Source organism: Arvicola amphibius, chromosome 8 (assembly GCF_903992535.2).
Source record: "Arvicola amphibius chromosome 8, mArvAmp1.2, whole genome shotgun sequence".
NCBI classification, from domain to species: domain Eukaryota; kingdom Metazoa; phylum Chordata; class Mammalia; order Rodentia; family Cricetidae; genus Arvicola; species Arvicola amphibius.
The window spans coordinates 21,637,341-21,652,129 of NC_052054.1; the positions used below are offsets into that span (position 1 = coordinate 21,637,341).

Below are 14,789 nucleotides of genomic sequence, written 5' to 3' on the forward strand. Positions count from 1 at the left end.
TAAAACTCTTGCTTCTTTTTTAAAAAGTACTTTTAAGCTTTATATTTATTTACATCTGTGTGTGTGTGTGTGTGTGTGTGTACACATTTGAGTGGTTGTGTGTCCTTCAGGCGAGAGGCATCAGTCCTCCTGGACCTGCAGTTACAGGCAGATTGTTGTTGGGTCCTGAGAAGGAAACACTGGTCCCATGAAGGAGCAGAAAGAGCTCTCAACAACTGAGCCATCTCTCTAGCCCAGTGGTCCACTTTCTTAAAACAACATTTATAGCAACCATTTCAAGGTATTGAAGTCCCCATGTGGACACTGTTTGCAAAGTCACATTTCGGAAAGGTCACAAACCACAAATCTAAAAGCGAACCAATGCTTAGGCACTGTCTTGGTCATGACACTTAGCAAAAGGCATTGAGTATCTAAAAGGCACTCAGACATTTCCTGTGGACATTCTCCTCCACCAAGCGTGAGAACAACAACTACAGGCACGCTCTGCGCAGCTCAGACTTGCTGCACTCCTTAATAGTAAAGAAAGACTACTGAACACAGTATTTAATCTGTGGAGTAAAATTCCTACTTAAGTTCACTAATAAAATGCCACTTAAACTTTAATCTTAAATATTGCACATAATATTCAAGTGAAGAAACTAAAAATGTTATAAAATAAATGCATTCGTTAAATCTGAAAACACACCGTTGAAAGGGCGGGTGGTTATGCTCCACACCAACATTCCTCCCACTGCACTGATGAGAATGTGTTGTGAGGTTTGCATAGTTCATCCTCACTATTTCAAATTTGTAAAAGGATTAAGTGGGAAATCAGGAGTACATATTTCACAAGGAGCATATATTTCACAAGAGACAAACTCACCATTAGGTATGATATTTAACAAAAAATAGAACTCATAAGGCCAGAAAAAAAAGGATGATCAAATATTAATACAGACAACTCAATATCACCCATACATTATGTATATATATGTATATATGCATATGCAATTAGTAAAAAAGAGAAAATGTGCACATCTACATGGTAATAAAAACAATATAATATATAATAAATACATGAGTATATATGCACAATGTTTAGAAAGAAAAAATCAAACATATATGGCAAAGTAAAAGAATTCAGGGATTGGGAGAAAATATGACAACACATTAATGAGGATTCAAGCCTATTGTGGTACATGCTGGAGAATATACTGAAGGGGCAGAGGTAGGAGGAGCTCCAGAGCTAAGCCAGCCTAGGCTCCACCTGGGGCTAGAAAGATGGCTCAGCAGGGAAAGGCACTTACTGTGCAAGCCGGGAAACCACACAAAGGTAAAAAGAGAAAACCAAACTCTGGAAGTTATTCCTTGATTTCTACATCTGTCTCGTTACACAAGGAAGTCTTCACTCCACATTTACTCACACATACATGTGCGTGCACACACACACACACACACACATCATAATGTATAACAGTAACAAATTTTCTTTAAAAAAAATTTGAAAAGATTTAACAAGGCTAGCAGAGCACCTGTGTGGCATGTGCGAGAATCTAGGATTAATCACCAGCCACAAAAAAACAAAAACCAAAAGATGAAATTCTCACCTAACAAACCTATAAATTTGAACTAAATCAACACAAAATTTTTGTAACCAATTTGGGAACCATTACTATGAAAGTACATCAACCACAAAATCATAAAGACAAGGGCTCTTTTTCTTTTTTTAAATTTATTTATCTACTCATGTATTTTTTTAGGCATGAATACTCTGACTGCATGAATGCCTGCATGCCAGAAGAGGGCATCAGACCCCATCATAGATGGTTGCGAGCCACCATGTATGTGGTTGCTGAGAATTGAACTCAGGACCTCTGAAAGAGCAGCCAGTGCTCTTAACCACTACTAAGCCATCTCTCCACTACTGACAAGGAACCTTTAATGAGAATTAAAATGGATAACAAAACGACAGCATTCAAGAGCTTTGGAACTAGAGAATGGGAATGGGTCAGAAATGAACAACAGAATGCAGTAAGAGTCTACTAACTGTCACATTAGACTAGAGAAAATGAACTCATAACTCAATAAAAAATGCTGGGATCATCGGTTAGTTATTTGGGACAAAGCTGAGAGCCTTTCTTGTGATAGACCACAAGTTAAACTCTAGATGAACTAAAATATTAAAGGATTAAAGGATGAGGCTATAAAAGATCATGAAGAAACTCTCCAGAGTACAGCCTGCCCTTGTGAAATTAGAGGTAACAGAAATAGAGATCCACTAATTCCTTTTTTTTTAAGAAAAATACTTATGTGTTTATTTAAGAAAATTAAAGGGCAGAAGAAGGGAATTAATGGCAAAGAAGGGGATTTTTAATACTATACAACACAGTAAGCATTAATAAACCTAACAAAGAAATCTAAATTAAGAGACTAATCTGGGGCTTTTTTTAAAATGGTCAAAACTACAGGAAAGCTAGCTTTCAAAAAGGACTACAGGTGGCTACAGCCATGGAAAAGGTTCTAATGAAATAACCGGAGAAAGAGCTTTCACACCGCTGTCAAATGCTCTCTCAGAACCAAACAAAAACAGGAAGGAACTGATGCACAAGTGGTCCTTGTCCCTAAAGGACAAACTCACAGCACGTCTAAGGTTTTAAACTGGACATACTTTTTAGCCTGAGAATTTTCAGGCTACTAAAATACACTCAGGAAGCAATTATAAATGTATGAAGATTCAGTTATGGGTATATTCTTCATAGAACTGTACATAATAATGAAAATGGACAGAGATAAATTTAATATCCATGAGTGAAAAACAAAGAAAAAAAAATTAAAATAACTAAAATACTACACTTGTCTCTAATATATAATAGATAAGCAAAAGCAAAAAAAACTTGTCAATATCACAACAGTTTTTGTTTGATTTTAGTTTGGTTTAGTCTAGTAATTCAGAAAGCCAAGGAAAGCATGTGATTAATGTGAGATGGTGAACATTATAGAGCTAATAAAGAAAGAAATAACAGTGATCCCAGGCCTGATCGCGTTTGCGTGAAATCCTCACAATGGAGAGACTGAGGCATCAAGAGTCCAAGGCCGCTCTGAGCTACTTATTGCTCAAAAAAGAAAGGATGACACCAGCGGCCATCCCAAGGGAAACTCACTTTCGCCCAGGAGATTTCTGTGTCCAGGTCACCAATCACACCTTCCGATGTGGACTTCTGCACCAGTTCTGCCTCCGTGGCGGAAAGCCATTCAGAGAGAGTGTCGGCCTCCTTCCTCATCTTCCGGGACAGCTGAGAGGCTCTTTCCAGGTCCTGCTTCCCTTCTGTTACCTGAACAAGAGAGGTTAGGGAGCGGGGCATGGTGACTAAGTCAAGGACAAACAAAGGGGTCAAGGATGAACAAGGGGCCAAGAACACTGTAAAACATGGATAAACACGGATCATGACTGAGCAAGGAAAGGATGAACATGAATGAGAATGAATCCAGAAAGGATGCAAACTGACTCATAGTCAACCCGAAGACATCCATGACCGTTTCATTCCCATCACCTCAGCATCACCTGGACCTTGCAATTCCATATATTGTAGTGAGCAAGTGTTGGGAAGTCCTGGGCTGTGCATGCCAGGCAGCTCTACCACTAACTTCTATGCTGAAGGAGGCAGAGTCCAGCCCCACTGTTCTAAGCACCAAGTGAGAGAAATGCTTACATAATGGACTTAGCCCAGGCCTTGGAGCAATATCAGGGAAACAATGATCAGAACACATTATAATTTCAATGAGAAGATGGCCTAACATCCTCTCAAAGAAGGGTTCCATTTAAAATCATATGCACAGAGGCAGGTAGCCATGTGAGGGAGAAAAGCACTATTTTCCTAAATACATATTTTATTACTAACCATATGACTTAAAAAGCAGATGACTATACACCATGAATCTTATTGTTCTGTTCTTCTAATTGACAGAAAGCAAAATGAGTTGAACTAACTAACATTCATCAGTCTCTTTCATTTAAGATGGGGACTCTGTATTCCAGGTCGACAGGAGAGGAAGACCTCAAACTTCTGATCTTTCTGCCTCCATCTCCTGAGTGCTGGGATTATAGAAAAAATAGTCACCATGCCCCATTTATACGGTGTTGGAAATGAAGCCTGGGGTTTTGAGCCTGCTAGGCAAACAGTCTACATCCTGGCCCCTCATTAGCCCCTTCATGTAGATTCCATGATGTTCTAATGAATCTTAAATGTGTCACGCAATAAAATCCATAGTAGCTTCTGAGATGAGCAATACTCTCCCCAATTTTATGGAAGGTAAAATTTAAGGAGGGCAAGGCCAAATAAGAAGACAACACCACTAATTTAACAGATCTAATCCCTAAAATAACATGATGGTATTCTCAAACCAGAGCAATGACTCAAACCAGAAAGCTGAGAGACCTCACCTACCTTAACGGGTACAACTGACTACCACATAAATTAACTGATGTATGTCTTACTTTGATAAGCACTAGTGTACAGATAACAGGCAGAGAAATAGCATGTCACATTTGAGATGAACTTTTCTTAGAAGATATAAAATGACAGAGAGACAAATTAGTTCAAAAGTAACATGGGATCACACTCTGTTTCTCTCCCTCCTTTGGTGCAGTTTGACTTTTTTATGCCCAAATGGCTATTAAATTTTTAACTGAAATATTTTCTGATGAATTTCAATTCAAATCCATAACACTAAATCGATAGTACCTTAATGCAAATTGGAGTGATAAACACTTGAACTACTTGATGATTCTCGGACTTTGACATGCCCAAGCAGCTATGCAATCATCACCAAACTTAATGCTAACAAAGATTTGTATATCAGAGAGAAAACAACTCATAGGTCAAATTATAAGAACACACAGTTTTCTCAACCTCATCAATGCAGGAAGAGGGGCAATCTGCATGGGGAACTGGGCCATGGGCTGTAAAATCTTTACCTGAGTATTCATTCCTTCTCACGCTCGGCTATATAACCATTCCTTCTTTGTAAACATTTTTGAAACTCTCACGTCACACCACACCACACACACAAACACACACCCCTTCCCTAAAGACCGACTCTCTACTTTTATCACATGATCAAAGCTGTTTTCCCACGGTGTGGCACTATTCCCTGACTTCTCACACATCCCTTGCTAAATTCAATAACAGTCCCAATGGCAGCAGAGCCAATGGGATCACAACACAATCACGATAATCACAACAGTCACAAAACCAATGACTGAACTCATCGTTGAAATTCTACCACCCCTTGCTTCTGAGAGCTCATCCCTATCGTATGCCTATCACATCTTGTTATCTTGTTATTTATTTTAAAGTTACTTTGACTAATTCATAACCCTTGGTCAATGACCTCATCTCCCCCTCACCATATCTTCTCCCTAAATAATCTAATTAGTCCTGAAAATGTTACCACCTATATGGAGACAACTCAGAAAACCCACCCGTTCAGCCCAGATGTCCTCCCCAGATCTTAGTGCAGCGATTCTCAACTTTGCTAAAGCGGTGAACCTTTAACACAGTTCCTCATGTTGTGGGGACCCCCAACCATAAAATTATTTCTACGTCATAACTTCAATGAATCATAATGCAAGTATGTTTTTTTCCAAAGGTCTTAGGTGACCCGGGTGAAAGGGACATTCAACATTCAACTCCCCAAAGGGGTCGCAACCCATAGGTTGAGAACCACTGCCTTGGTGTCGGCATAATTACCTGACATCTCTCTCAAAAGGAGTTAGAATAGGAAAATATCAAACAGAATCATGTGATTTCTACATGCATCTCAACCTTTTCTTCTATCACCCTAATGTTCCAGGATGACACCACAGTGGACCACAGAAGCAAACCTAAAACATAAAAGACCATGCCTTATCGCTCCCTCCCTTCCACCAATAGGCTAATGTATCATAAATACATTGACATCACTTCCTACAGGGGTCTGAAGTCAACCCATTCTAATCTCCACTCCCATCCACGGGGGCCACCATCACTTCTCACGAAGAGCACAAGAACATCCCAGCTGGTCTCCTCACAGCTGTTCTCGTTCCTCTCAGTCCAGCATCCCAACTGATCTAGAGGCTGGAGAGAGGACCCAATGAGTAAAAGCACTTGCTATGCATGCATGAAGACCCCAAATCCATCCCAGGACTGTGCAAAACACTTGTCACAGTTGCACATTCCAATAACCCTGCAGTGTAAGAGATGGAGTTGGGATGATGGCTGGGGATTACTGGCTGCCTGCCAAGCTCCAGAAACTCTGTCTTAAAATTTAAATAAATAAGTAAGCTAAAGTGCCAGAACCAGACACCCATATTCTTCTGGCACCCTCACCCTCACACCACACACGCATGCCATTTTTCTGAGTGCCTGGAGTAACTGGGTTCTACAGAAAAACTATCCTCCTCTGTCTTTTGAGAGTTCATCGCTGAAATTCAGAGTCCATGCACACAGACACACATACACACACACACACACACACACACACACACACACACACACACCCTTCTGTCTCTTCCCCCCAAAGATGTACACAAGTTGTTCTATAACCCTCCCCCGCATTCACCAAAGTTACTGTGACCTATCCTTCAAATCCCAGCTTATGCAGCACTTCCTCAGAAAGTGTTCCTAACCCAAATCTGAGCCTAATGTTCAACCACTGTGGAAGAATTAAACCACTACCCAAGCTGAGTATAGTGGGGCGCACCTCTAATCCCATCACTGGGGAGGCAAAGGCAGGGGGAATCTCTGTGAGTTTCAGGCCAGCCTGGTCTACAGAGCAAGTTCCAGAATAGCATAAGCTACATAATAGGGAGACCCTGTCTCAAAACAAACAAAACACTACCTAATCAAGTTTTTTAACATTGTCAGGTTTGGCTTCTGCATGTTCTTTGGACTCTGAATTTCAGCGATGAACTCTCAAAAGACAGAGGAGGATAGTTTTTCTGTAGAACCCAGTTACTCCAGGCACTCAGAAAAATGGCCTACCGACTGTAACACCCACTCAGTAGAGGATCTTAAGTCTCAGTAGACTAAAATGAGGACTATGTACCACCTAACATTTACTAGATCAGTAGACTACTAAGGACTACCTGCCACTTAACACTTACTAGATCCTGACATTAACATGCCTTGGTAAACTTTTCAATTTAGAAATTCAAAGGAAAGTAAGATTTAAGCAGAAACTATTACTTTGTTGAGTTTCCTTAGAATAACATAAAATGTCACTAGCCATGGAAAATATAAACATTGATCTGCATTAAATATTAAACATAAATATCTTATATAACTACTAAAAATTTTATTATTAATATGCATGTAAAGAATAAAATATGATAGAGATTGAGGGGGAGAGATGGAGAAATCGAGAGATAAAAACGGGGAAGGGAGTGAAATGTCCCACCTGTGCGCCCAGGTCATTGTAGAGAACCTTCAGGAAAGTTAGCTGCTCATCCATGCTTTTTGGGTTGTCTGTCTGCTGCTTCTGGACAATGTGCCTCCCTGTTTTGATGACCGTCTCAACTTCAAGCTTGACCTCACTCAATGTTTTATATAGTTTCTTTGAAAGAGAGGAAATTTTTAAATTGTTAATAGAAAAATTCCCCAACTGGCATCATTTCAGAGCATTGCTTCTATAGCTGGGCAGCTAATATCTCGCCAAGGACATCAAAAGGCATTATCTTTCTCTTCTGTGGTTTGAAGGTTGAGTCAAGGGAAGCCAAGGTTGCAACGCTTTTTCAAATCAGATAAGAAAGCAATTAATAGAGTTTGGTTTTGTTTAAACATAAAACAAGATGGGTAATTTTAACGGTGAGTAGAAATCCTGGCATTTGTCATAAACATGTCTCCCTCAAAAACTACGGGAAATGCCAGGAGGTCAATAGGAAGGCCTCTGTAGACTCACACTGTAGGGCTAGCAGACTGCTCAATAGGAAAACACAGGCTTTCCAAACACAAGGTCCTTGGTTCAATTCCCTGCACCCACAGAAAAGCTTTTAATTTCTAACACCATGACCAGAAGACAGCTGCCCCTGGAGATCTGTGCCTGAAAAAACGTGGAATCCCTAACACTTACTCGTCTATTTTTCTGAGGAAGTAAATCTACCATAGCAAGTATAATTTACACCCTGGAAATATACCAAAAGCTTTAAAGTACCAAGGTAGACATGGTTCTATGAAATGGGAATGCCACAACAGGTCGCATTCCAAACTGCCTTCATCCCTGTCACCTTGAATCCCCAATCTCTGTCCAGGAAGCTTATCTGCACGTCAGCACTCAACCCAAAACACTTCGAGGACACAAAGCCATTATCTGTGATGTCCAGGACAGTGATGTCTGCCACCCTATGCCAATACACAAAGAGATGCTGACAACATTTGCATGGAATTCAAATGTGTCCTCTCCATGTTCTCTTTCACGCAGGAAAGAAACAAACAGTAGGAATGACAGCCTCAACAAGCCCCACTAGCTCCCCCTAAACTTCTCTCAGAAGACTGCCAGGCATGACAGTAAGGAAGCTCAGATCCTCTCACTAACCTCATATAGAAAAATTCTGTTTAACTAACTACAGAGAATGAAACAGTAAGGTCTTATTTCTCATTCCTTTCATCCCCTCTTAAGTTTAAACTTTGATTTCAATGTCATTTTCCCAGCAGAACAATTTTTTCACTCGATAATATTCCTGCTATCCATATTAGATGTGGTATGTCTAGTGACTTCAAATTTATTGTGGAAGGTTTAGCTTACCAGTGCATCCTGCAGAGGTCCTTCTCACTTCATGTTGTGATTTACACGTTTCTTTGTTTTTTTAATGCATGCTATTTATGTGCTTAATCTACTGCCTTTATCTGTATAGACTATAACCATTGCTTTCACCTCCTCCTATTTCTCTTATATCTTCTAATTTTCCTGGGAGAGCCACTTTTTTTAATTTTTGAATATGTACTCCATCATCCATGTGGTCTGAACTCAGGAGTAGGAATAGTTGCTCTGGACTAAACCCTAAGAGCAGCTCTGGCCGTGCGAGCTGCCCCTCAGGCTCACCATGCACTTGTCCAGGTGGGTCTGGATGATATCAGGGTCCACATCCTTCACGTCCAGGACGTGAAGCTCAGCTTTCACTCCGTCCAGCACACGCTTGCAGTCAAGCATCCGCTGCTCGAAATTCGCTGGCTTCTGGAAGAGCTGGAATTTTGTGGACACCTCTCGAAGCTTCCTCTGTTTGCAGAAGTGAGAGTAAGCCACTCGTGATCTCTCTCATAAGATGCTGGTAAAATACATAATTCTGGAAGGTTTTTCAAAATACAAGCCCACCCGGGAAAGCCCAAAGGAACTAGGGAGGCTCTGATCATGTAAAGGGCTCAGTGCCATGGATGAGCAATGCCCAATATCTCAATATCAAAAATAAGAAATCTGGATAGAGATGGCATCTCTGGAATGAAAGCCCATTAATTTTCTCACTTGTTCAAGGAACTCTAGTTCATGAACACAGACCTCAAATACCATTAACCACAAGTTAGGAGTGGAAGTCCATCTCAGACCACCCACTAAGCACCTAAGTAGTCCTTCATCCTACCCACGACAGCAGCCTCTGTGGTCAGAGAATGGCCTATACAAAGACTATACAAACTGGTAGGCTAGACTCTCTCTCCTCAACCTAACTATTAAAACTGGATATTTTACTGCTGCCGAGGAAGTGCAATGAGCCCTTAATACTTCAATGTCACCCTATTGTCTGCATCATCATACAGAAAAAAAAGGTACCCAAAAAGTCAAGCTTTTCTGTTTTGCTTTTCTATACCTGCCAGATATAAAAAGCAAAGGAAAAGCCTGGTCATTACCTGCAGCAGGTCCACCTGACTTCCTCCTCTAGTGGTCCTGCCCTCAGGGGAGGTCGAGGGCTGGGAGCGGAGATTCCTTCTCAGCTCCTCCAGCGTGAGTTCATGGGCTGAGATCTCTGCTTGGATCTTCTACCAGGAGGATAGGAAAGAAATAGGGCATAGTGATTTAAAGTACAGAAAGAAGCCAGGGGGTAGTGGTTTATGCTTGCAATCCTAGCACTCTGGAGGCTGAAGCAGGAGGATTGATGTGAGTTTAAAGCCAATCTTGGCAACATAGTAAGTTTCAGGCAGTATGATATTATACAACAACAATAATAAATTACAGAAAGAAATAATGATACATAAATTCAATATAGTCATACAATGCCTAATCCTGTATGTGATACACTGTAATAAGCTTGGGGAGGGATGCATGATAACAACATAGATCCGTGGCACTGTAAGCTACTGTGTGTCTTTGCATGTCATTTCTGATGTTCACATCTGGTTTATACAGAATAAGCTGTCTGAACTCTATAGCTAAAAATAGCAATAAAAGTATGCCATTTTCTAATGCAGAAAATGTGTGGCAGGAGCTGGAGCAATGGCTCAGCTGTTAAGAGCACTAGCTGCTCTTCCAATAGGTTCATTTCCTAGCACCTACACAACGGTTTACAAAGGTTTGACTCCTGTACCAGGGCATTTAATGCCCTCTCCTGGTATCCATGGGCACTAGACATGAACATAGTGCACACATGAACATGTAGGCAAAACACCCCTTCGCATACAACTAATAAACCGTTAAAGAGAAAAAGTCTCAGATTCTCACCCAGGGAACAACAACAGTTCAAAATCAAAGGTTGTTCCATAGAGAGTGTTCGCCATTGTCCTGGCTCTGGCCAGTGAGGAGCCGGCTACTAGGGCTCTTTCTCAGAACACAAAGACTCTCGACTTGAAAGCAATACCTGAGCTTCCTGTGGCAGTTGGAAGGCATCGATCCTGTCGGTCAGGTATGTGGTGAGCTGTTTGTCCAGCTCCCCCAGGCTCTCCTTCAGCACCTGAAGCATGTGGTCGGTCTCACGGAGGACCTGGAGCTGTTTCTCCAAAGAAATCTGTTTGCTCTCCGCCTGCACAGAAGAGACATTTCCTTTGTAACTGCTCAGCACAACTATAAATAGCTGGCTGTGCTTTCTGGCCATGAAGATTATAATAAAGTACTGGTTCAAGACTGCAGCTTTCCTTATAAAAAAATAATAACTATCAATAATAAGAGTGAGGATGTTCTTCCAGAGCCTCGTGGACACAGCAGTTGGATCTCTCTTTGTTTTTCTTTCTGTTAATACATACAATCACAAAGCACAAATATGAAACGATCTCCCATAGGACATATAAAATAGAGAATAAAAATGCCTATTTAGGGGACCAGCTCGATGGTTAAGAGTACCTGTTGCCCTTGTAAAGAACCAGGGTTTTTGTCCCACCTCGGACTTGGTGACTCACAACCATCTTTAGCTTCAACTGTAGTGGATCTGACACCTTCTTCTGGACTCCATAAACACCTGACACATATACAGTGTACATACATATATGCAGATACTCATATACATAAAACATTTTAAATTAGATAAACCTTGCACTTTACTTTAAAAAGCTTTGTTAGAAATGTGGGGCAATTTTAAGAATCACTATTGCCTAGCCAAAAAAATAATAACAATAATAATATGTAGTAAGGATGCCTATCAAGAGAATAAATATCTAAAAACTTTTTCCTAAAATTGAGAACAAATTTTACGGGTGCATGTGTTATCATGCCACTAATTGCCTCACATCTTTGAATTATGCTCAGTGCTATTTATAGTCTAAATCTCAGCAGTTGTTATTCAGTAATCTGTTAGAGCTATCTAATTATCTCCCCAACCTTCTTAGAAAAGAACAATGCCCCTCCTCTTATCACTGATATGAACATGCATGTTGAGATACAACCTGGATATGAGCCAAGCGAAGTTGTTTTCATAACAGTTAATAAATTCTGATGACCCTGATAGTTCCTAGGATATAGATATAGGAGTTATTATTCCTTTTTTAGATTTATTTATTAGGTATAATATTCCATCTGCATGTTTGCCTACATGCCAGAAGAGGGCATCAGATCTCATTATAGATGGTTGTGAGCCGCCATGTGGGTGCTGGGAATTGAATTCAGGACCTCTGAAAGAGCAGACAGTGCTCTTAACCTCTGAGCCATCTCTCCAGCCCCTCCCCATTATTTTTAAATAGAACTATACTATTATTCTTGCAGAAAATAACATAATTCACAAAAAGAAATAGTAACAAGTACCTGGCAGGGGTAGGTGGGTATTGGGAATTTAACCCAGAGCCTTGTGCATGGTAGGCAAGCTCTTTCCCACCGAGCTGCATTCACTGACAAAGGTTTGTTGAGACAATATGTTGCTATATAGCCTCAGTTAGCCTAGGACGTCCTATGCAGACCAGGCTGGCCTCAAGTTCGGAGATCTTCTTGCCTCTGCCTCTTGAGTGCTAGCATTAAAATCATGCACTACTATGCCAGGCCTGGCAATTTGAGTGTTTGTTTGTTATTCATCAAGTTGTGTGTGAGTGACCTACAAATTAATATTAGATCTATTCTACCATACTTACTTCAATGTCCTCAGGCTCCCATCAATATTGGCTGTCTCCTTTAATGCTCACCACACCAAGGCCTTAACTACCAGGGACCAATTTAGAGATTACGAATGTGTAACCAGCATGCAAGCTCCAAGAGAGGGGAACTCTCTGTGGGTCAGCTCTTGCAGTAACTACCTCATCACACTGTGCATGTCTGGTTCTCACCGAGCGACTCAAATCTTCATATCGACTGTTAAAAGCCTCCAGCTTCTCGCTGATGATATCATCCAGTATCCCACCGTCAATCAGAGTCTGCCCAAGTTCCCGGATCTGGGTGCGATTATCCGCTGGGTGACGCAAAACAGATTCCAGAGACTGCAACGGGGACAGTAAATAAACAAGTAAACAGTAATAATAATGATGAATTGTTATTTAGCAATAATAATAATAATTATCATTATAACACATTTACTGTCTAAGTGAATCGAGAACTGCAAAATGCCATATTAAAACAAGTAGTAATTCTCCTTTCTAAAATCCACCTAAGAAATAACAGCAAAAATTAAGGAAATAACTAATTCACAGAATTATCCACCACAGCATTAGCAAAATCATAAAACTAAAAACAAAGAAAATCTCCAGAATATAAGTGATAATGTAATCCCATAAAATAATTATAATTATTAATTTTATGAGAAATTCCCAGTGTGTATAAAACTATGCTATACAAAAAATTATTCCAAGTGTTATTCACTACATTAGCAAAATTAGAGATTCATTTTTCTACCTTATGATACAGAAATACACTAAGTATTTCTATGTATACAGTTTTATAGACATAAATCCAATTAGCCTTATGGACTTAGTATTGCTCCTATTCTACAGATAAGAAAATGGAAACATAGAAAGTTATGATTTGTCTGCATGCAATAGTCAATTTAAAAAACAACAAAAACAGAAACAAAAAAAGAATCGTAACTTTTTCCAAAGTGGTTAGGACTATGAGCCCTTTGACCTGGTTTGCCGCCTGCAGTATACATGTATAAAAGTAATAACTACACAAAGTAGAAATACATAAAATGTTTTAAGAGTGTGTCTCATGGAGCTCGCTTCTACTTTTGCCCATTCTCTGGGTTTCTAGAATGTGTATCTAGTCTCCTATGAGGACAGCATCTTCGCGGTTTCCATAGCCCCCATCCTGCAGAGCATCCACCTCAGGAGTGCAGGTTCCCGGGACTGTCTCTGCCTTCCCGTCAGCTGTGGATTCCTTCTCCACTTTCCCTACTGCTTCTGCACAAGAATACTCACGCTCCCCCTCTTTTTCCTACACAGACCTCCCTGGCTATACTGTAGTTCTTTCCAGAAGCGGTTTCCACAGTATCGCGTGCACTCACAGGCTGGAAACTGCCGAACAAGGAAGCCTGTGGGACATTTCTTAGTCCCAGGGATCTGAAGTCCTGTCTCGCTGTCCTGCTCCCACGGTGGGAACCCTGCCTTCAAAAATGTATGCATCAGCCTGCTTTACCTTTAATATCTGAAGACAGTGAGCTAGATGTCACTTTAAGCATGATTCATGCCATATTCATAACTGAGAAGAAACAGAACATTTTGTCCAGGATGGGAAATAAACTGGACCCCACTAGTGAACATTACAGTGTCTAAAATGAACTCACACAGCCCCTGCCTTACAAGGCTAATAAAAGAGTGCCCATCAGCTAATGAGATAGTTCAGTGGGTAAAAAGGAGGTTGCCACCAAGACTAACAAATGGAATTTAACCCCTGGGATCTACATGGTGGAAGGAGAGAAACAACGTTTGCGAGTTGTTCTCTGACCTCCACACACATCCTATGGTATGCACACAAAGACAGATGATAGATTAGATAGATAGATAGATAGATAGATAGATAGATAGATAGATAGATAGATAGATAGATAGATAGATGATAGATGATGGATGGAGATAGATAGATAGATAGATAGATAGATAGATAGATAGATAGATAGATAGATAGATAGATAGATTAAATAGATAGATGTAGGACAACAGGCAGGTAGACAGACAGACAGACAGACAGACAGACAACACATCTTTCCTTATCACAGTGAAAATAATTGCGGCTCAGACATCAGGTGCCAACCTCCAGAGCTTCATGAACAGTATCTATCCTCTCGGGCAGGGCCTCTGTGCTCCTCACACGTTCCTCCAAAGTGTTCAACCAAGTGGTTTCCAGATCCAAATAGTGAAGCAGCTCCACCCAACAAGACCAGACCTCCTAAAGAACGAGAAGGGAACATTAAAACTGAATGAGAAGCCATGCCATATGTCATC

General features: G+C 40.5%; 1 protein-coding gene across 7 annotated transcripts in view; it reads right to left on the reverse strand.

Annotated features, from left to right (window-relative positions):
* The window catches only part of Utrn (utrophin), a 498,374-nt gene that overhangs the window by 294,927 nt on the left and 188,658 nt on the right, over positions 1–14,789 (reverse strand). For all 7 annotated transcript variants that reach the window (XM_038338349.1, XM_038338350.1, XM_038338351.1 and 4 more), the window contains 7 exons: positions 14,599–14,733; positions 12,684–12,833; positions 10,799–10,960; positions 9,855–9,983; positions 9,058–9,231; positions 7,417–7,572; positions 3,141–3,311 (listed from right to left, as the gene is read on the reverse strand). In XM_038338349.1, coding sequence (XP_038194277.1) covers positions 3,141–3,311; positions 7,417–7,572; positions 9,058–9,231; positions 9,855–9,983; positions 10,799–10,960; positions 12,684–12,833; positions 14,599–14,733 — 1,077 coding nt within the window. The remainder of the gene's footprint in view (positions 1–3,140; positions 3,312–7,416; positions 7,573–9,057; positions 9,232–9,854; positions 9,984–10,798; positions 10,961–12,683; positions 12,834–14,598; positions 14,734–14,789) is intronic.